Below are 23,655 nucleotides of genomic sequence, written 5' to 3' on the forward strand. Positions count from 1 at the left end.
AAACCAAAAGTGTTAGTATACCTTCCACTCTTCCCCTTCCCACTGGTCTTACTTCTCTCCTTCTACAGCACTGTTTCTTGACCAAAAAAATGGATCATTAACTCCTCAAAGTTTTTAAGAATCTAATTGAGCACTGTGAATATTCCAGTCACATGACAATTGTCCTTTTCCTAAGGCAAATCGTTGCACCCATGACTTTCATGTACGTAACCTGATTTGTAGATCCTTGATACTGCAATACTGGATGCCAGTATTTGGAAGCATCGACCTTTGAAGTATATATCTATCCATAGTGGATAACTATGTCATGTTTTATTTGGCCAGCACAAACATGAAGTATCTTTTTGCATCCTTTCACTTGAACTGCACAGATCTGAATCAATGCTATCATGAACTGCACTGAAATTCTCTCTGCCCCTTCCCTGCTCATGCTCTCTCTCTCAAAAATAAACATTAAAATTCATTTTAAATAAATAAAAAGTTTAAATTAATTCAAATTAACAAGAACTTTACCTTGTTTGTTTCCATCTCAGTTTTTACCTTTCAAACATATATCTGAACCCAATGTATTAGTTATTCTTCCAGCACTAGGTCTTCTCTATTTTAAGCACGTCACTTTTCCTCCATCTAAATCACTGACTAAATAAATGTTCAGTAAAATGAAACCAAAGAAAGTACTACTGATCCTGCTAATATTTTAAGGAACTGCAATTCTGTTCTTACGTTTCTATTTCTTCAAAACCAGTTTTTCTCTCCCTCATGGATTTTCCCCTGATTTCCATCACATGTAAAACTTATCAGTGGTTTACCAGGATTATAAGACTTTCAGAATTAGACGGGACTTTCCAGGATCATCTAGTCTTGCCTAACTCTCTCCTTCACAAATAAGTAATAAGAAATCAGGAAAGTTTAGTTATATACCTTTGGCCACATGGCTAAGTAAGAGGTACATCTGGGAGCACACTAGGGAATTCTACATACATTTAAATGGTGTCCTTTCCATTACAAGTTTATTTGAGAGAGAAAGGAAAAAAAACACACGTGCACATAAACAAGGAAGGGGCAGAGAGAGGGAGCTACAGAAAATCCCAACCAGGCTCCATACTATCAGTGCAGAAACCAACTCGGGGCTCAATCCCATGAGCTGTGAGATCATGACCTGAGCCTAAATCAAGAGTCACATGCTTAACCAACTGAGCTGGCCAAGAGCCCCTTCATTACAAGTTTTTATTTAAATTTTTGTATTTTTATCTGTTTATTTCATCTCTGTGAAATATGATAAATTATTATTTTCGATTATTCTGTTTTACCGAAAATCCTGAGCCCTCTTTTTTTATTCTAACCACCACACAAAGATACACTGTATCTTCTACTGTAAATTCAAACTTTGGCTTGCTGCAGGTAATGAGAAAAGGAATACCCTGATTACAAACCCTGACCCTCACTCTACAAATGTATTTAAGATTATCAACTTTCTAAGACAAAAGAGTGAATGATAATTATATGATATGAATCACCATATTAATGATACAATATGTTCCTTTTATACCATTTCTAGTTGATTTATGGTCAACATCACTCAAAACTAAACAGAGACATGAAATCCACTGTATTATCAATATTAAATAACAACCACCATCTATCTCCTCACCATGTAAGTTCCATGAGTTAATATTAGGTTTTCATTTTATCATTTTTATCTGGCTGACAGTTGGCTCTCAAGAAAAATACGTTGATAAATGAACAAATAAATTAATAAGCTTTCTAAAAGGAAAACCAACCCAAAAAGTGGACCTAAAAATGTATTAAGTTTCCAAAAAGCAAACAAAAGAGATCTATTCTAGAAAGATTCACTTGGCCACCAAAGTTAACTAAAGAAACAAATGAGTCTTAATAGTACAATTACAGTATTCTTTTTCAACCAACTACTTGCTCCTTTCCCATTTTGCCCTTTCCCTGAAATCTCTCAACAGGTTACTCTTTGTTTCCCTAGATTCCTTATGCATAAGAAACTTCTATAACAATTCCTCTGTTCATTTTTCTAGAAACACCAAGCAAATGTTCAAAGAGATCAAACCAAGTTCACTATCATAAGTTCATAAAATGGTCACCAGTAAATAAACACATTAGGCTCTGTAAGTCCGTATTACTTTATAACATGAACTCAAAAACAATCCCAATAATTTACCATCTTCTTCAGTGTTTTCATTTTCTTTGGATGCAGCTACTCTCCAACTCACTTCAAAATATCAAATCTCACATTTACCAAAATAGCAGCTTCTAGCAATCCTACATTGATTAAATCAAAACATTCCCTTTTCTGCTGCTTTATTCACTATTATTTTCTACACTGTTCCTCTAAATTCTTGGTAAAAAGTACTAAAACAGTATTATGTTAATTCAAATATTGAGGTTGAAAAACTTGCTCACCTAATCCTTTCTTCTCTTCATATTTTTGTTTATAATTTAACACTTCAAATGTCTATGCTAAGTTCAAAGTTACCAAATTCAAACTAACTGAACTCATTTATATCCTTTTCCTACTTATTAAACATTGAAAGTAAAGCATTTTAAAACTATTTTACCTATCAAATCAAAACTAATACTTTATGAAGTATCACCAACCATTTAGCTTATGTTTCATAAACAATATAAAGCTCCAGCCTATTATATAAATGCACGAGGTTCTCTCCAACAGTTTTTCTTTAAATTCACAAAAGTGAAAAATCTAATTCAAAAACTACAAGAAAACTATGGATTTAATAAACAGATTAACTTACTGAAGAAATCTTTAAAGACGCTTAACCAATCCATTTTTGAATAAAAATCCTGTGTTCTCTTTTGTCAGTTTGTTAACACAGCTCAGGATAATTCTCAGTGAGCTTCCTGGTCTATTCTGCAACACTGAAACTCCCCACACCCAATCCATGTGACTTGGCCCACGCCCAGGCAATAGAAAGTCTTTCTGAGGCTTCTCTCTTTCCAAAACTTTTTCCTCTCTGAACTAAAAACAGAACCTGTAAAACAAGTATATCATCACGGCCACAAATGTTACCTTATTATTCAGCCTTATTTTGGAAGAAGCTTTAAAACATGTATTTTCAGTAGTTGAAAATATATTCATGCGTTCACGCTTTGCTTTGTTTCTTCCTTTTCCTTCTTAACTATCAAAGTCTGCACTAGCACAATCACTGTGAAACAAATCTATTAACTACATAGGACACTGAAGTCACCAAAAAGGAGTTTAGAAATTCTAAGAAGAGGGTTGCCTGGGTGGCTCAGTCAGTTAAGCCTCTAACTTCGGCTCAGGTCATGATCTCACATTCGTGGGTTTGAGCCCTGCATTGGGCTCTGGCTGACAGCTCGGAGCCTGGAGCCGGCTTCGGATTCTGTGTCTCCCTGTTTCTCTGCCCATCCCCATCTCATGCCCCGTCTCTCTCTGTCTCAAAAATAAATAAAACATTAAAAAACATTTTTTTAATTCTAAGAAGAGAAGGCAATCTGATACAAAAGGTACATTATTACACAAAATAACATAACATAAAACAGAATGCTTTCAAGTACCCTGCAATATAGGCATCAGTAACTATAATACAGTAATAAAGTTAAGAGATATCCTAGGACTTACAAACAGTTGCCAAAACTGTCTTAATAGTATTAGAAAATAGCATGGAAGATTTCCCAGGAGTATTAACAAATAATAGAAATTCTATCTAGTTGTGCTTTTATATAAAGTTTTTTTAAATTTTTTAATGTTTATTTGAGGGAGAGAGAGAGAGAGAGAGCATAAGCAGAGAAGGGGCAGAGAGAAAGGAAAAGAGAGTCCCATGCAAGCTCCACACTGTCGACATAGGGCCCCATGTGGGGCTAGAACTCATGAACAAGATCATGACCTGAGCTAAAAAAATCAAGAGTTGGACACGCAACAAACTGAACCACCCAAGCACCCCTAACTAGTTGGGCTTTTAAAATCTATATGCAATAGTATCTAAAAGTGGGATATTTTTCTTCTTTGCTCTATGATATTAAGGTTTTTCAGAATCTTTTGTTTATACATTTAAATAGTCTAGTCCCAGGATACTAGTATCCTTTTAAAAAGAAACAGATAAGTCTACTAGGTGTAGCTCGAGTCCTTTCTGTGCTTTCATCACTATGAGGCATACTTTCCTGGTAGAAGTTACCTTAATTTCCCCCAATACCCCTGATCTACATGCTTTAAGTAAGGGTTCAGTGTTTACAATATCAGAAGACATTCTGGATTCTAATTCTGGTGTCTTCAGCTAGTCAAGGAAAATCTTATGATTTGTCTTCCATTTAAAAAACAAATACTAGGGGCACTTGGGTGGCTCAGTTGGTTAAGCGTCCGACTTCGGCTCAGGTCATGATCTCACGGTTCGTGGGTTTAAGCTCTGCATAGGGCTCTGTGCTGATAGCTCAGAGCCTGGAACCTGCTCCTGATTCTGTGTCTCCCTCACTCTCTCTGCCCCTCCCCCACTCATGCTGTTTCTCTCTGTCTCAATAATAAATAAAAACATTAAAAAAAAAACTGATACTAAAAACTAATAGGGGTGCCTGGGTGGCTCAGTCAGTTGAGTGTCCAACTCCTGATTTCTGCTCAGGTCATGATCTAATGGTTTATGAGTTCCAGTCCCACAGGGGCTCTGCACATGGGATCAACTGCTGTACCGGGCTCTGCATAGAGTGTGAAGCCTGCCTAAAACTCTCTTACTCACTCTCTCTCCCCCTCTCCCCTGCTTACACTAAAATTAAAACCAAAACCATTTTTAATTAAAAAATAAAAAACTAATAATAATAGTCTTATTTGCAAAACCTTAAAATCATATAAAAGGTAACCTCAGATACAGAGTTAAGTTATGGTGAAAATTCAGATTAATAACTCCAGTTATCAAACTACCTTTAGAATACTGGAAATATTATCTCACAAACCAATATTTTAATATTTTATATTTACTTTGAGTTATACTGTATTTTAGGTTTTGCTATTTGTTTTCCACTGCTGATAATTGAAAGAACACTCTAGTCTAGAATAACAATAATGTTTAAGAAGTAAAATATAAAGCAGTTAGCCAATAATATTTCATATTTGCTAATCATGCCACATTACTCCCAAACTATCTTTGCAAGAAAAAATTTTAATTTCTCTTCTACACATAGACAAAGAAACATTAAGTAATAGCATGTTTGCCTGAATACCAAAAATGAAATTCTGTCCCTCCCAATTCCTTCCTGTCAGCCATGGAGAGTTTAAATTAAAAGGAATAAAAAAAGGCCAGTCCTCATCTGTGCATATTTCCTTCCTATCAGCTCAGCCAAGCCCAGTGTGAAGTGGGTTCCATTATCTCTGGTTCTAATGGAGGGCTAGTAAAAACAAACTACAATTAGAGGGGAAAAAAAACCCACAAAAGGAAAAGAGATCGGCTTGGTATATGCTAATTCTACAGTAATGATCCACAATTTAAAACTCTTATCAAATATAAGAATAAAATGATGGTTTGTTTTTAAGAGCAAAATTCAAAATGTAAGCTATTAATGGTTAAAATACAGCAATGTGCCACGATAAATAAGTTGCCTTAACACCACAGAAGCGATTCTGAATCTCCCTCATGTATCCTTGTCTCACTTAGATACAGAATCTACCTACACTCCTACAGGCACTCATGGTTAAAGGAATCCTGGCTAGAAGTCAGTTCTTCTATTTAGCACCAGTGTGGTTTGGCCCTTGAACATCAGCTAGATTTATAGAAACTGCCCACTAACCCTTATGCTCTTTAACAGTTTTCTAACTTGAACACCTGCTACAAGCCAAATTTACCTGGCCTAGCCGAAATTCTAGTCCTGGCCTTCTCTAGTCAATTCGGCCTAATGCTGCCAAAATTCTCTACAAAGAACCAAGCTCTATAAAGAATCCATTAAAAAGAAAGTATTGGGGGCACCTGGGTGGCTCAGTCAGTTAAGCGTCCGGCTTTGATACAGGTCATGATCTCACAGTTTGTGGGTTCGAGCCCCAGATCAGGCTCTGTGCTGACAGCTAGCTCAGAGCATGGGGCCTGCTTCAGATTCTGTTTCTCCCTCTCTCTCTGACCCTCCCCTGCTCACGTGGACTCTGTCTCTCAAAAATAAATTTAAAAAATAAAAAAAGTTTTTAAAAATTTTAAAAAAATAAAAGAAAGTATTGTTGGGACACCCAACTGGGTGGCTCAGTCAGTTAAGCGTCCAGCTTTGGTTCAGGTCATGATCTTGTGGCCCAAGAGCTCAAGCTCTGCATCAGGCTCTATGCTCACATCTTGGAGCCTGGAGTCTGTTTTAGATTCTGTGTCTCCCTTTCTGCCCCTCCTCCATTTTGCTCTGTCTCATTTAAAAAAAATTATAATTAAAAAAAAAGGAAAAAGTATTGCTGGTGTTTTAATACAAAAATAACTTACCTAAGGTATCCTTTAGGTTTTTTACAATAGATGCTTTCCGAGCACTGTTTTTCCTTTCTACATAGTTAGAAGGCACAAAACCCGTTTTATTCATGGAGTTTCGAACTCGCCACCAGGATTTAGAGTCATCCAGAAGCCATAATCTCTCATTCTTCTTGATGTCCAGCTCTTGTTCTTGTTGGGCCACATAATCAAATTTGGCTACTACCACGACTTCTTCTGCCATCTTTCAGCAGCTTCAGCACTGTAACCACACAGAAAACATTTTTATAAGGTTTAAGTAGTAGTAGTAGTGTACATGCTTTTCAAATGAGATACACCAAAAAAACCTAAGAGCCCTGAAAGGATGAAAGGAAAAATATGAAAAAACAAAAACAAAACAATAGGCAATCCTAATACTAATCAAAACAAAACTGGCGTAGCTTATTACACATAAAAGGACTTTAAGGCAAACCATTACCACTAATAAGTTCACACAAAAGGTAGTTCAATACATAATAGAAGGTTTTATGAAATATGTGTAACAGCTAAAATTATATGTACCTATTAACATGGTTCCAAAATAGATTAATAGAACCATAAAAAAAGTAAACAAATCCATTACATAGAGGATGATTTTTAACATACTTATTTCAGCATAAATTAAGGAGACAAAACAGTTATTAAGGCTAGATAAGAACTGACATCAAGAATGGTTGGGTGGCTCAGCTGGTTAAGCACCAGACTCTTAATTTCAGCTCAGGTCACAATCTTACAGTTCGTGGGATGGAGCTTCATGAGGGGATCCATGTTTGACAGCACAGAGCCTGCCTGGGATTCTCTCTCCCCTTCTGTCCCTTCCCTGCTTATGCATGTGCACTCTCTCTCTCGAATTAAATAAATAAACTTTAAAAAATCTGACAGCAAAATATTAATCTGATTTAATAAACATATACAAATATTACTTCCAAAGAGAAAACAAATGGAATATATATATAAATTGATCATATGTTAAGCAATAGAGAAAATCCCAATAACTTTCAAGTACTTGGTATCCTACAACCATATTCTCTGACAACCATAATAAAAAGAGCTTTTTAAAAACCTCCTGTTTGGGGAACTTCTAAAACTTTATAAGTCAAAGAAATTATAAGAGAATTGTGAAAATAGAGGACTAAAGTAATAATAAGATTATAGAGCCAACTTTGTGGGATGCAGCAAAAGGACTATATATAGAGAAATTTTACTTGTATATGATTACATCAGAAAATCAGAAAACTTTAAATTAATGAACTGAGCATCTGTCTTAAGCAGTTAGAAAAGTAGAATATAAAGTAGAAAAAATGAAGTATTACAATTAAAAGTACAATTTAACGAAATAGAAAACAATGATATAGTAGAAAGGCTCAATAGAACACAAAGGTAGTTTTTTGCCTTGACTAAAAAGGGACATAATTTGGCAAGACTGATAAATGAAAAAAGGAAAACACATACCCAAATACCAAGAATGAAAAGGGAGTCATAATTATGGATGCTGCAGATATTCAATACACCTGGCAATATCATAAACTTTATTAATACATTGAAAACTAAAATGTACAAATTTATAGAAAAATAAAAACTAATAAGGTAATAACACTCAATCAGTCATTAAGAAATCTTTTTATAATGAACATCAGGACCACATGGTTTTACAGGCAAGTTCTATTAAAATTCAAGGGACTGTAATTCCAATTTACACAAACTCTTTCAGAACAAAGAAAAGAAAATTACAAGCCTAACTCACTCTTGAACTTACTAGATCAGTTCCCTGCTTTCTTCAGAGAGATTATTATACATAAACAGCTATCCCTGGCTTAGTAAGCAAATAAATTCAGCTTTTGGTTTTGGATATTGAATAGCATTCTCTTTTCTCAACAATGAAGCAAGTTGTTCAATGTTCTCAAAGAAATGCATTTTAATCTAGAATTCAACATTCAATAGCATTCAAGTGTAGATAGTTTTGTGTCTATAAGGTAGATACTTTGGGGAGGGGGGCGGAGAGAATTCAAGGTCTCAGAACCTACCACATAATCTTCTGAAAGAAAAAAGAAATGACTCAAGAATGTAAAGCAGGGGCACCTGGGTTGGTTGAGTCTCTGACTTCAGCTCAGGTCATGATCTCACGTTTGTGGGTCCGAGCCCCACATCAGGCTCTGTGCTGACAGCTCAGAGCCTGGAGCCTGCTTCGGATTCTGCATCTCCTTCTCTCTCTCTGCCCCTCCCCCTCTCATACTCTGTCTCTCTCTCTCTGTCTCTAAATAAAACATTAAAAAAAAAAGAATGTAAAGCAGTGAAATAACTAATAATGCTAAAATAAGAGGATGATGTGGTATTAAAAAACAACAATGAACAGAGAGAAATCAGAAAAATCAATTTGTATTCTTGCAACTTTTCTGTTTGAAATTACTTCCAAATAAAAAGTTACAACCAAGTCTAAATAATTACTAGCACATGATGCAAAAAAGTACAGCAGTGAGTGATAAACTTTCTAAGGCAATAGAAAGCAGAGGGTTTTTTTCCCCAGGCATCCTTGAGCACTGACTCTGATTCCTTCCATGTGGGAACCTGCACTCACATGCACATGCACATGCACGCACGCGCGCGCACACACACACACACACACACACACACACACACACACACACCCTTATAATTAATCTATAAATTTAATGAAATGTAATTGTAGGTCCCAAAGGAATTTATTTTGAAACTTGACAAACCTACTTTAAAACTTTTATCTACATGAGTAATCATATAAAACCAGCCAATAGTATTTTATTAAAATTAAGAGTTGTTCTTGTGATGACACTATATCCAGAACTTTTGTATTTCAATTACCCTTCTAGTTGTTACCTCACTATTATTGTTTTAGCCATGCAATTGGGGGGGGGGGGACTGACTCTAGGTTCAAAGCTGTATTTGGGTTCATCAAAGACATTCCCTCCCATCAAAAGGATATTAAGGGAATTTTCTATAAACAACTCCACACACATAAATTTGACAAGTTAGAGATAATGGACCAATTCTTCAAAAAACACAAATTACCAAAACATACTCAATAGGAAATAGATAATCTGAATATCCCTATGACTATTTAGGAAATTAAATTCATAATATAAAGACTTTACCCCAAAAAGAAATATTCAGGTCCAGGTCAAGAAATCTGCCAATTATTTTAAGAACTTATACCAATTCTACATAATCTCTTCTAGAAAATAGTAGAGGGGAAATACTTCCCAAATTATCTTTGAAGTTGATATTACCCTATCAAAACTAGACAAACAACAGTATAAAAAGAGAAAACGACCAACCAATATTCCTCAGTATAGATGCAAAAAGCCTTAAAAACATATTAGCAAATGGAATTCAGCAGTATATAAAAAGAATACTCCATGACCCAGTAGGATTTTTTCCAGGGATACAAAGCTGGCTCCATATTCAAAAACTAATCAGTATAACTTACCACATTAACAAGCCAAGAAAAATCATATGAGCATATTACTCAATGCAGAAAAAGCATCTGACAAATTCAACGCCCATGATAAAAGTTCTCAGAAAAACAGCAATAGAAGGGAACTTCCTCAACTTGATAAATGGGATCTACAAAAATCCTACAGCTAACATACTCAATGGTTAAAGACAAATACCTTCCTCCTACGTTCAAGAACAAGGTAAAGATACTCACTCTCACTACTCTTATTCAGCAAAGTACTGCAACTTTTAGCCAGTTCAGCAAGGCAAGTAAAGGATATAAAAACAGCATATAGATCAGAAAAGGAGAAATAAAACTCTCCTTATCTGCGGAGGACATGACTGATAACACAGATTCTAAGGAAGCTACCAAAAAGGAAAAAAAAAAAACCACCCAACTTCCTAGTACTAACTAGTGACTTCAGCAAGGTCACAGGACACAAGATCAACATGCAAAAATCAACTGTGTACCTATATACTATGAATGAACACAGGGATACCAAAATTAAAAACCCAGTATCATTTACAATTACCAAATATGGGAAAAAATGAAAGAGGTACAAAGCTAATAAAACATGAAGGGGACTGTATGCTGAAAACTACAAAATGTACATGAAAGAAATTAAAGAAGATCTAAAAATGTTTTTGAAATCGAAGATGCAAACACAGTAAAGACTCTAATTTTTCCCAAATTGATCCACAGGCTTACATAATCCTTATCAAAGTCCCAGCAAATTTTTTTTGCATATATAATACAGTATTATTCTATAATTTAGATGGAAAGGCAAAATAACTAGAATAAGCTGAAACATTTCTTTAAGTCAAAATAAAATGATTTGGGAAGACTTCTTATATATAGTAGTCAAGATTGTACAAAATCAGCAGAGAAATAGACACATATATCAATGGAAAAGAAAGAGAACCCAGAAACAGACTCATACAAATATGCCCAACTGGATTTTGATCAGGTGTAAAAAGTAATTCAGTGGTTGGTGTGGGGGGAACTTTCTCAACAAATGCTGCTAAAGCAAAAGGACCTCAACAGCCACCTCCCAACCCCTGGCAGAGAAGTACAACACTTAATCTCACATCTTACACAAATACTATCTCAAAATGAATGACAACCTTAGATGTAAAACTATAAAATTATAAGAAAAATATATCAGGATACAGAGGTAGGCAAAGAGTTCTTAGACGACACCAAAAGCAAGATCTGTAGGAGGAAAAACTCAAGGTTAGAAAAACAGAATTAGAAAATGAACAAAAGACATGTAGAGACATTCACTGAAGATATATAGATGGCAAACAAGCACATGAAAAGATGTTCACCATCATCAGCTCTTAAGAAAATGCAAATTAAAACCACATTGAAAGATCACACACACACCTATCAGAATGGCTAAATTAAAAGAGTAACAATACCAAATGCTGATAAAGATATGCTGAAACTGAATCATTCATACACTGCTGATGAGAATATGTTAAATGATACATATGCTCTGAAAATCAGCCTGGCAGCTTCTTGTAAAATTAAACACGCAACTACCATACAACCAAGCAACTGTACTCCAGGCCATTTATCCCAAAGAAATGAAGTCTTACATTCACACAAAAACTTTTACATAAATACAAAACAACTTTATTTGTAATAGCCCCAAATGATAAACATTCTCATGGTAAACAAGAGAATGGTTAAACAAACTGTGGTACGTTCAATACCATAGAATACTATAAGGGGGAAAAATAACAGATGCATGCAATAACTTGAATATCTCTCCAGGGAATTCTGCTCAGTGACAAAACAAAACAAAACAAAACAAAACACCCAAATTAACAAAAAGCAAAAAGCAAAAAACACCAATCCCAAAGTTACACACTGTGTAACTCCATTTATATGACGGGAATGGAAATTGGGAGGGAAGTGGGTGTGGTTATAAAGGGGCAATATGGGGGATTCTTGTGATGAAAATGCTGTGTATCTTGACTATATAAACATTAATATCTCAGATGTTTTACTGTACTACACCTTTGCCAGATCACCAGTGGGAGAAACTAGGTAAAGAAGACACTGGATCTCTCAGTAAGATTTCTTATGACTGCATATGGATCTCTAATTATCTCAAAATTAAAATTTAAAAATAAAACACATTGATTAGAGATAAAACAGCAAATCAAAAAAATATAGAAATAAAATTTTCACATTCCTGATGTAAGGAAGTCTTTTATTACCATGATTCCAGTGTTAGAAACTACAAAATGAAATTTTTTAAACTTTTATACAGCGAAGGGCATTAATTAGTACCTACTGCTGCTATAACAGATTATCATAAACTTGGTGACTTAAAACATTCTACCTTACAGCTCTGGGAGGTCAGCGGTATGAAATGAGTCTTATGAGCCTAAAGCAAAGTGTCAGGAGAGTTGTGTTCTTTCTGGTGGCTGCAGCGAAAAATCTACTTCTTGCCATTTCCAGCTTCTAGAAGCTGCTGCCATTCCTTGGCTCATGACTGCATCACTACAATCTTCAGTGTGATCCTCATATCTGTTTTGCTCACTTTAACCTTTCTACCTCCCTCTCATAAAGACCTTTATAATTTACAGTGGGCCCAAAAGACAATCCAAGATAATCTCCCCATCTCAAAGTCCTTAACACATGCAAAGTCTCTTTAACTATGTATGGTGACATATTCACAGGTTCTAGACATTAAAATGTATATATCTTTCAGGAGCCTTTATTCTATGTACCACGAACATCAAAAAACAAAGTTAAGAAACTAAATTTAAAAACTGGCAAAGAATGGGGTGCCTGGATGATTCAGTCAGTTAAGCATCCAACTTCAGCTCAGGTCATGATATCACGGTTTGTGAGTTCAAGCCCCAAATCAGGCTCTGTGCTGACAGCTCGGAGGATGGAGCCTACTTCAAATTCTATGTCTCTCTCTTTCAAAAAAAATAAACATTAAAAAATATTTTTTTAATTGACAAAGAAAAGAAAAGAGCAGTTATGGAAGGAGTCAAAAAGTACTGTACAGGATCCATTTGAATGTCCTTATATAATTAAAGAAATGAAAACTAAAATTGAGGCATTAGTCTTTACCTATCAGAGTAACAGAAAAAAGCCCAAGTTTATTTAATGCTTGCCAGAATGTACAAAATAAGCCTCCTACTGTTTATTGGATTTATAACTAAAAATTGATATAAAGGTTATATCTTTTAATTATGGAAATTTTCAACACATACAAAGTAAAGAATGATATAACGAACCCCCACCTATCACCCAACTTCAATGATCAATATTCTGCTTCTGCGATTAATTTATCCCCCCAATTTTTGGTGGGGGTGTGGAAATCCTATGATCTCATCTACAAGTACTAAGAGATAAGAGCACATACCCCATAAAAATTAGTAACAAATCAAGGAGCTCTTTTACTTTTTCTGTCACACGCTCTCACCCCATAGCAAAAAGAAAGCGAAGTTTGGTAAAACCTATTATGCCTACTCAAAATAAGGTTTTAAATGCATAAACATAAGACTACAAATAAGATAAACTACATTGAAATTCAGTTATCAACATATTTTTTAAAAACTTGTGCTGTTAAAAATGTGCTTCTTTAATAAGTTTAAAAGCATCTACAATAATTCTTTCATTTCATTCAATACTAATGTTCCACTTTTACTGAGTGTAAATAAAAAAATTTTTATAGTTGATTTGAACTAGGATCTAAACTAAGTCTGTATGCTGCACTTTGGTTAATATGTTTTATATCTCCTTAATCTAAGTAACACAGTTCTCTTTCCTCACTATTTCCATGCCATTCATTTGTTGAGGAACCTGGCTCATCCATCCTAGAGCACTTCCCACATTGTGGATGGCATTCCTTTAATTTCCCTATCTTCCAAAATTGGTAATTTTATCTAGAGGCTTTACTCCCCCTACCCACCCCAGGTTCTTTTGTTGTTGTTTTTGCAAGAATACTTTATAGATACTCTTGTGTACTTACTAGCATAAAACAGGAGGCACTCTATAGCCAGCTGGTGTTTAAAATGAATGGTGGATTCACAGTTATCAAACTGATTCACCCATCATCAAGTTCCCCATCAAACCTTCACCTAAGGGTTTTATCAGTCACTGATGATCACTGCCCAGATCTAGTATCTCCAAGATGATGATTTGCTAGCTCAATCTGCTTTTGGGAAACTGTGACTGTTTTACTAAGAATATTTATGATTACACTAATACATGGTCCCTACAGGAAAGGCAGAATGTATGCTTCTGTGTGGTTAGAACACCAACTGGATATAGTAGGAATATCTGCCCTTTGTCTTTGATATAAACTTTTCTAGTCATGTATCTTTTTAACTTGGTTATTAGATTTTAGGTATAAAAAGTTTTGAAGAACAACTTCACAATCATTTTCAAAATTTTAAATGCACATTTCTTTGAACCAGCAACCTACATACTACAGGAAAAAATAATTAAAGTTATGTAGAATGTTTGCTGTGGCACTGCTGTGAAAAATACAGAATGTACACCAAGGGGCCCCTGGCTGGTTCAGTAGGAAGAACATGCAGCTCTTGATCTCTGGATTGTAAATTTGAGCCCCATGTTATGTGTAGAGATTATGTAAAAATAAAATCTTAAAAAAAAAAAAAGAAAGAAAGAAATGTGCACCATGAGTATCTAAATTGAGTATCTAACTTATAAGTAATGATATGGTAAAATGGCCAATAAATATAAAGCAAAATGCAAATTCCAAAGCAACAGGATTATAATTCTATTTTGAAAAAATTTCCAATTACATATGTTTGTATATGTGTTAAAAAGTTCTGGGAGGGGGACACCTGGATGGCTTTAGTCAGCTGACTATCCAACTTTGGCTCAAGTCATCATCTCACGGTTCTAAGTTCCAGCCCTCCATCGAGCTCGCTGCAGACAGTGCGGAACCTGCTCCGGACCCATCCTCCATTCCCCTCTCTCTACCCTTCCACTGCTCATGAGCCTCTGTGCTCTCTCTCTCTCTCTCTCTCTCTCTCATAACTAAATAAACATTAAAAAAAAGAAAAAGTTCTGGGAGGATATACATCAAGCTCTAAAAGTGATAGCCTCAGTGAGTACTAAGACTGTTAAAAGTCCGTACACCACAGATCTGTGTGGTTTGAATACATACTGCTTTATTTTTTCATGTTTATCTTTAAAGGAGAAATGCAAGCGGGGGAGGGGCAGAGAGCCAAGGGACAGAGGATCCAAACCAGGCTCTGTGCTGACAGCACCAAGCCTGATGCCAGGCTCAAACTCTCAAGCCTTGAGATTATGATCTGAACCGAAGTCAGAGGCTCAACCCACTGGGCCACCCAGGCACCCCTACTTTATTTTTTTTAATGTACTATAAAAAGAGAAAACCAACAGAAAACTAGCTAATAGGAACTGGCAGCCAAAATACAAGTAGAGGTGAGGAAAATTGGGGAAAGTATGACAGAAAAAGAAATGCAAGAAAAATAAGTGTATGAAGTAAATCTGCTCTATAGAACCACCATAAAGCAAACTAAAACAAAAACAAAAAAACAGACAGAAACAAAACAAAAACAGAAATAAATCAACTTTCCTTTAATGATCATTTCTTCAGGTAAGTACCAGATAAAAGAGCTAACCTGAATTTGAATCCAGAGAGTAGGGAAAACTCTGTATCTAAACATGAGAAACACAGTGATGTGATATGCTTGCTTACACTACAAGAGGGACAGCAATTGAGGCCAACTGAGAAAACAAAGTAATGCTTCCTATCTCATGTATACCCTGAAGCATAAATTAAGAGTAGAATGGGTAGAAACATTTGCACTATTTTAACAGCCATTTCTCTCTTGATCTCTTTCAGCCAAACTTAGTTCAGTATATGTGCTGCTGAAGTGAGCACTAGCCAAACTTAGCTCAAATTGCATAAATTGAATATAATGTGAAAACAGGAAGTAAATTCACAAACCACATTTACTAAGCTAAATGTTTCACTGGAGAAGAAGGTGTTTCTCAGTTAGAGGCCTTTAGTGGGGCGCCTGAGTGGCTCAGTTGGTTGGGCATCCAACTCTTGAATTCTGCTCAGGTTATGAACTCACAGTTCGTTGGATGCAGCCCTGCACCAGGCTCTGTGCTGACAGTGTGGAGCCTGCTTGGGATTCTCTCTCTGCCCCTCCCCAGTTCATGTGTGCTCTCTCTCAAAATAAATAAATAAACTTAAAAAAAAAAAAAGTAAATACCTGGGTGAATATAATGATTATTTTTCATCTCTCAAATTCTTTAAAACATGCATAGCTCTTGAGAAGGAATATTATAATACCACCATGGGGTTTCATATATGTATAATTCAAATGATTATTATTATATAAAGTACGGAGGGCAATGGGACCTATATGGTTATAAGGTTTTATGTTCTATTTGAAGTGGTAAAATATAAATTCTAACTATACTATGAAAAGTTAGGTATACATATATTATAGTATATTATAGTATACTAATATAGTATGTTATAATCTTCAGGGAAATCACACACACACACACAAAAAAGGATGAAGCTATACCCAAAACCAATAGATATAATAAATTGAGTACTAAGAAAATATTCAAATAATCCAAAAAAAAGAAAAAAAATCCTACAAGAAACAAAAAATTAAATACAAATATATCAATAATTACATTAAATAAATGGTCTTGCACTAATTAAAAGACAGAGAGGTAATTAGATTGAATAAATAAGACTCAACTGTTATTAGAGCCTCATTTTAAATATAATCGCATAAAAGTAAAAGGATCATGCAAACAGGAATCAAAAGAAAGCTAAAGTTGCTATATAAATACCTGACAAAATAGATTTCTGAAAAAGGAAAATTACTGGGTATAGAAACACAAGCTAATGAGAAAAAGGCCAATTCACCAAAATGATACAACAATTTTAAGTGTATATGTACTTAACAGAGTTGCAAAATACATGAAGCAAAAATGACCAAAACTGAAAGAAGTAAACAAATCCACTATTCTTGGAAATTACAACCAGTTTCAGTAATTCATAGAACATGAAGAAAAGCAGCAAAAAAAAAAAAAAAAAAAAAAGATTTAAAGAATATCATCAACGAGAGAATCTAATTGACTTTTACATAACACTATACTTAATAGCAACATAAACATCTTTTCAAGTGCACATAGAATATTCACCAAGACAGATCATATTCTGGACACTCAAATAAACCTTACTGATCGTAAAAAGAAGTGATATTGTACAGCATATGTTCTCTCACCATGACAGAATTAAACTAAAAATCAGTTACAGAAAGCTAACTGGAAAATCTGTAAGTATTTGGAAATTAAACAATACACTTCTAAACAATTTATGTATCAAAGACGAAAACTCAAGGGATATTAGTAAATATTTTGAACTAAATAAAACTGAAAACACAACATAGAAAAATTTGCCAGATGCAACTAAAGTAGTACTTATAAAGGAAATTTATAATATTGTCATTAATAAAATGTTAGAAAACAAGTCCCAAATCGATAATGTAAGTGTCTGCCTTAAGAAACTGGAAAAACAAGAGCACATTAAACCCAGAGGAAACAGAAGGACATAATAAAGACCAGAAATCTGAGAGACTGAAATAAAAATTAGAGAGAAACTTTTGAAACCAAAAGATATTCTTGAAAAGATCAAGAAAACTGGTAACTCTCTAGCAAGAATGACCAAAAGATAAGTTACCAATGTCAGAAATGAAAGAAACGTAAAACTAAAAACATAATGAAATACTACTGCTATGGTCTGAATGTTTCACCCCAAATGTTGAAATCTCACCATAAGGTGACAGTTACTATGAGCCTCTGGCAGGTGATTAGGCCCTAAGGATGGAACTCTCATGAATGGGGTTAGTACTTTTATAAAAGAAATCCAATACACCTCCTTAACCCCTTCTATCATGTGAAGACATAAGAAACCTGCAACCTGGAGGAGGGACTCACCTGAGCACCCTGATCTCAGACTTCCAGCTTCCAGACCTGTGAGCCGTAAGTTTCTGCTGTTTATAAGCCACCCAGCCTATGGTATTTTGTTATTATCAGCCAAAACATAATGGCTGTAACAAATACCTAAAAATGTGGGAGAGGCTTTCAAACTAGATAATGAGCAGAATCTGGAGATGCAGGCTAGAAAAATTTTACATTGCCATGAACAGACCATTGAGGGTAAATTCTTCTGTAAGCTCAGAAGCGGAGATATAAAGGGAAAGCCTCAATCCTTTTAAGAGAATCCCTAAGTGGTCATGAACACAAAATGTTTGCTGAAATACGGTGTTAAAAAAGAGAAAACAGATCAAAAATGGAGTTCCTCATGCTAAGCCCCATGTCAGCAAACTAAGAGTCAACACCTAGCATAACTGCAGTTTCAGCTCTTCCAGAAATATAACCTTTAATCAGTCTGAAATTACCTGGTGAACACCAGTGAAGTAATCTATACAACAGACCCCTTCCATCCTCCATAGGAAGGTGGCCTTACCTGAAACAATGCTTTTGCTAGAAACTTCCTTTTCCTTCCTCTCTCTACCAATAAAAGGCTTTAATTTTGGACAGCTCTTTGGAGCTGCTAGATGAGATGTTGCCCAGTTCATGAATCATCAAAGTCAGTAAGATCTTTACATTTACTCAAATTTGGTTTTTTAACAACAGTAAAGGCCAACCTATGACATCTCAGACAGAAATAAGGTACATGTTATTAGAAACTGGAGGAAAGGTGATCCTTGCTATAAAATGGTAAGGCACTTAGCTGAAGTGTATTCACATCCTAGTGTTTTATGTAAGAGTAGAACCTGTGTGAATGAAACTGGTATCTCACTGAGGCCTTTTCTACGCAAAGTGTTGAAATTGTGGGGTGGCTTCACTTGAATGCTTATAGTAAAACATGGGAAGAAACATATCTTCAAGATGTAATTGTTAATCAAAAGTGAAGTTAATATAAAAGAAATTCTCAGCTGGCTGTACTGTCAAAAAGAGAGAGAGAGAGAGAGAGAGAGAGACAGAGAGAAAACACATTCAGAACAGAACACTAAGAGTGTGGTAAGAGATCCTTTGATAGAGATTTGTATGGGTGTGAACATTAGATTCAATCAACCACTCCAACAGGAAACAGTCAATTTGAACTGGAAGGAGACAAGAAGGAATGAAAAAAGATTGTCAGTGTTCTTAGATTTTATAGGACGAGACATAGAGATATTCTACTGCAAATGTTGAGATATTCCTCACGTTGAGATATTCTTCAAGACAAGGAATAAGGACCCAAAACATGACTGAGAGATCATTAAGCCCACCTCCTGCATTCCAAAAAAGGAGCCCATTACCTGGGTTTCAACAGGCTGGAAGACTCCCAGCCCAAAGCCATGGAGGCCAGGCCAGTAGAGCCACTGGCATGTTATTCCCTAGGGAGCATTGTGCCTTAGGCTGTGCCCAGAAAATACTAAAAAAATTTAACATTTTTAATGGTCAAAGTATTTGAACGGATACTTCACCAAAGATGACAGAGGTTTCTCCCAGTACCTGAAAGTATAGCATTCTTCCTATGAAACCTTTCAGAAGCCAAAATGACATAGAGAGAGTGTATCCCCTGCTGCCTAAAAGTTCAAGTCATACAATTTTGCTTTTACTAAAGAATATCTCATATACTAAGTACCTGTTTTCACAAACTGACAGAAATCCAAACAGGATTTTCACTTTTACAAAAAGGCATTACCATAGTGATGTAGGTCTTGGGTAGCATAATGTGAACTTTTGGAAAGAGAGGATACTGTATAAGGATGACATATAAGCACATACAAAGATCCTTGACATGATTAATCATTATAGAAATGCAAATTGAAGCCACAAAATGATACAATGACACAGCAAATTAAATGGCTTAAAAAGATAAGAGACGTGGGCAAGGAAAAGGGGGAAGGGAAGGAGGGACAAAGGGAGAAGAGAGGGAAGAAACACAAATAGTACCAGGTGTCAATAATGATGCAGAGCAAGGGAACTCAGACACTGGGCTTGTGGGGATGCAAAACAGTATAGCCGCCTACAGGTAACAGTTTGGCAGCTTCTTATACAGTTAAACATACATTAACCATGTACAATGATCTTGAACCAGACTCAAAAGGCTATGTGTGACATTCTGGACTAAGCATGAGGGGATGAAAAACTGTTCTGTATTTTGATTATAGCAGTGATTATATAACTATGTTAAATCTCAACCACACTCTAAAAAGTGTGAATCTTCCTGAATGTGAACTAAAATATACAGCAGAAAATATTCACTGCTCAGTCTGATACTTTAAATGGGCTTGTTTATATTCTGTATCATGCAATATACATTCACCAAGTTTTACAGATCTTCAAATGTTAACATTTTATTTTAAATATCATTGCACTCATATAGCCTCTGGAAACTCCAGAGCAAAAATGGAAATTAATATCTCAGTGTAATGAAAATAGTCTGGCCTTGGAGACGCCACTTTAGGAACCTCTAGAGAATTGCTAATCTAAATACAGGAATAATAACATCAGGCCAAACACCTAAAAATATATTCTTCCCTAACCTACTTTTACAAATTCACTGGGTATATTTATGTATTAATGACACTAAGTTTGTCTAATCATGTTATCAATCATATTGTGTATGATATGTAAACTATGAGGAAGGCTACAGTTTGCTATGTATTTATAAAGGCCATGATAAATATGACCATTTTTGACAAGCCAATTGTTACATTCTGAGGAAAAAGAAATTAGTGATTGAAAAAAATTCTAGAGAACTCTCTCATGCTAATGCAATTTTAGACTCTCTTATAGTTTAACACATAACTTGACAATTTCCTGTTTCTGATAAAAATCAGCAGAGTGACAATACCCAAGTGACTAACTCCGGAAGTTTGGTTGGGTTACAGATCTTTCGGTAAACAATGAAGGGGGAAAAAATCCCCAAATAACTAACTTCAATATGCTGTAAGTAATGTAAAAAGACAAAGCAATTCATAAGATGATTTTATTGTATTCAATGTTTTAAACCTTGCTATCTTATCAAGTAATTTTTATTGTTAAACACTCTTACAATGAAAAAACACGGGTAAGAATCCAATCATGGGGAAAATAAATAAGTATAGACTAGTCTGAAATTAAGGCTCCAAAAAAAAAAAAAAAATCAAGCCATTTTTTTTTTTTAAAATAGGTCAAATAAAATGCCATCTTATTCTATTTAGTTTTGGAAGTATCACTCTGAATATATTCCCAATATAAGCAAACACAAAATAACACCGGCAAAAGTCCTGTGCATACCAAAATTCATTCAACAAATACTTACTGAGTTGTTTTTATAGACTAACAGGACACTGAGCTAACAAGGCCTAAGAGTAAAGAAAGGTGTTATCAAGGAAAACATGTTCTCAAAAAATATCAACTGTAATTCTATTTTTCTACAACTTAATTAATGCCTTACTACTCCCTATATGATTATTTTGTCAGATACCACAAAACTTTACTTATCACTCTGAATTACAATAAGCTGTACCAAGATCACCTTAAGAACATATCCCTATTCTATAGTCTGAAGAATACTACATTTTATATAATCTAAAGAAGCAGCCATTATATGTTACCACTAAAGTAAAAGAAATAGAATAATCTTGCTAAAATTGTTAATGATGAGCAATTATGGTATAAATGACCAATTATGAAAAAAGTAACAATGAAGAATTTAATGGCATAATACAACAAAGGTAAACACATTAACTGACTTAATCCTTATTGTACCACATGGCAATTAAACATAAATGGGCTGATAATCAACTATACTTATGTTTTTAATATGCAATTTTTAAACTGTGCTACATGTGACAGGCTGAAATTTTTTCCCTCCAAATTACAGATGCTGAAATCCTATCCTCTAGTACCTCAGAATGTGACTGTATTTGGAGATAGGGTCTTTAAAGAGGTAATTAAGGTAAAATAAGGTCATTAGGGTAGGTCCTAATCCAGTAGGACTGGTGTCATTACAAGAGCTGATTAGGATGCAGACACCCAATGGGAAGATCATATGAAGACACTGGGAGAAGACAACCATCACAAGCCAAAGAGAGAGGCCCTCAGAAGAAACCAATCCTGACGACAACTTAATCTTAGACTCTAGAATTTTGAGACAATAAATTTCTGTTGTTTAAGCCACCAGTCTGTGATACTGTTATGTAATAGTCATTGTCAGGCAACCATTATCATAAAATTTAATTCCAATTTACTTTGACTTAGGAAACAACCAGACAATATGTTCCAGCAAAACAAAGGAGTAAAGGGGAAAAGAAAAAAAAAAAAAAAGACACAGGTTCTATCTAGGAAGCAGGAAAACCAATGAAGAAAGCCAAAAGGAATTTCCAGAATGCCAGCAAAAGTAAATTATGATCGGAAGCAGATCTAAAATAATAGTCCAAATTGAAGCAGAATTCCAAAAAAAAAACTGGTAAGACTATCTGACAAATTAGACTATGTATAGAATTGTTGGAATATGGGAAGGCTTAGCTATAAATTCAAAGACAACAAAGAAAATTTTTAATGTAAACCATATAAATTTCATATAAAAAAATTACACAAGAAAGAAAATTTAATCACAGGAGGTGGGTCAGCTATAAACAATATATATGTGATTATAGAGTCATAATGATGAAAATCCCGAATATGAATATACAATTTTAACCAAGACAATAAGGCTAACAAAGGTTAAGAAAATAAATGGGGGTACCTGTCTGGCTCAGTAGGTAGAGCATGTGACTCCTGATCTCAAGGTTGTGATTTGGAGCCCCTAGTTGGGTACAGAGATTACTAAAAAAAATAAATAAATAACCTCATTAACCTTAATAGAAAATTAGTAGATGTCTAAAATTAATGAATCAGCTTGTCAGAGGAGCAGGGGGTGGGAACGCACCTAGATGTCAGGATGTCAGAGCAGGAGGTTCTTCCTAAAGGAAAGCACCAGAAGCATTCACACAGGAAGCGAACAATGTTCACTGAGGACCAACTGGAAGCCTTGGAGTTCTTGTTCAGTCAGAACCCGTACCCGCCCCCCAACCTGCAGAAGGACATGGCCTCGAAGCTGGACATACACCCGACAGTGCTGCAGGTTTGGTTCAAGAACCACAGAGCGAAACTCAAGAAAGCCCAATGCAAGCATATGCAGCAAAAGCAAGAACAAGAGCCATTAGCTGGCGTGGACCTCAAGACCAGCTTTTCCCAGAGAGACACGCAGGCTCCTCCGGGATCCTCCAGCGGCGCCCCCGCCACCTCCCTGGTTTACACAAACCACCCAGTGCCCTCCCTTCCAGCTCCGCGTATGCCCCAATTCGAAGTCTCTCCCTGACCATTCTGTCGGCCACAAAATAGTCCACTTTGGCTGCTGCCAAGACCCTAACATCTACTCCCTGTGTCCCATTTAGGAGGCTCAGATTCTTCCCAGAAGCGTCACTGCTAATCCCTTCCGTTCCACCACCACAAGGGACGGATGAGAGAAGCTAGGCACAAAGTCACATGTTGTCATGATTGGCGACGATGCCCAAACAAGGGACAGACACAAGAACCACACAGCATGGACGCAGCTCAAACCCACTATGCTCCAAGAAAAAGAAGACACAAAAATGCCCCTGAATTAAGCCAAGAGAGACAGTAACACGTACTGGG

The 23,655-nt window shown here is 35.5% G+C and overlaps 1 protein-coding gene and 1 pseudogene across 4 annotated transcripts in view; one reads left to right on the top strand and one right to left on the bottom strand.

Moving 5' to 3' along the window:
* The window catches only part of NCK1 (NCK adaptor protein 1), a 79,057-nt gene that overhangs the window by 14,123 nt on the left and 41,279 nt on the right, over positions 1 to 23,655 (bottom strand). For 3 of the 4 annotated variants that reach the window (XM_029940216.1, XM_029940215.1, XM_029940217.1), the window contains exon 2: positions 6,444 to 6,687. In XM_029940216.1, coding sequence (XP_029796076.1) covers positions 6,444 to 6,669 — 226 coding nt within the window. In that variant the 5' untranslated portion in view covers positions 6,670 to 6,687. Of the gene's footprint in view, positions 1 to 2,780; positions 2,885 to 6,443; positions 6,688 to 23,655 lie in introns of those variants that run through there. The other variant, XM_029940218.1, reaches the window with a different exon arrangement.
* On the top strand, positions 22,919 to 23,483 carry LOC115291257 (annotated as a pseudogene).

The sequence above is a fragment of the Suricata suricatta genome, chromosome 5 (assembly GCF_006229205.1).
Source record: "Suricata suricatta isolate VVHF042 chromosome 5, meerkat_22Aug2017_6uvM2_HiC, whole genome shotgun sequence".
In the NCBI taxonomy this organism is placed as follows: domain Eukaryota; kingdom Metazoa; phylum Chordata; class Mammalia; order Carnivora; family Herpestidae; genus Suricata; species Suricata suricatta.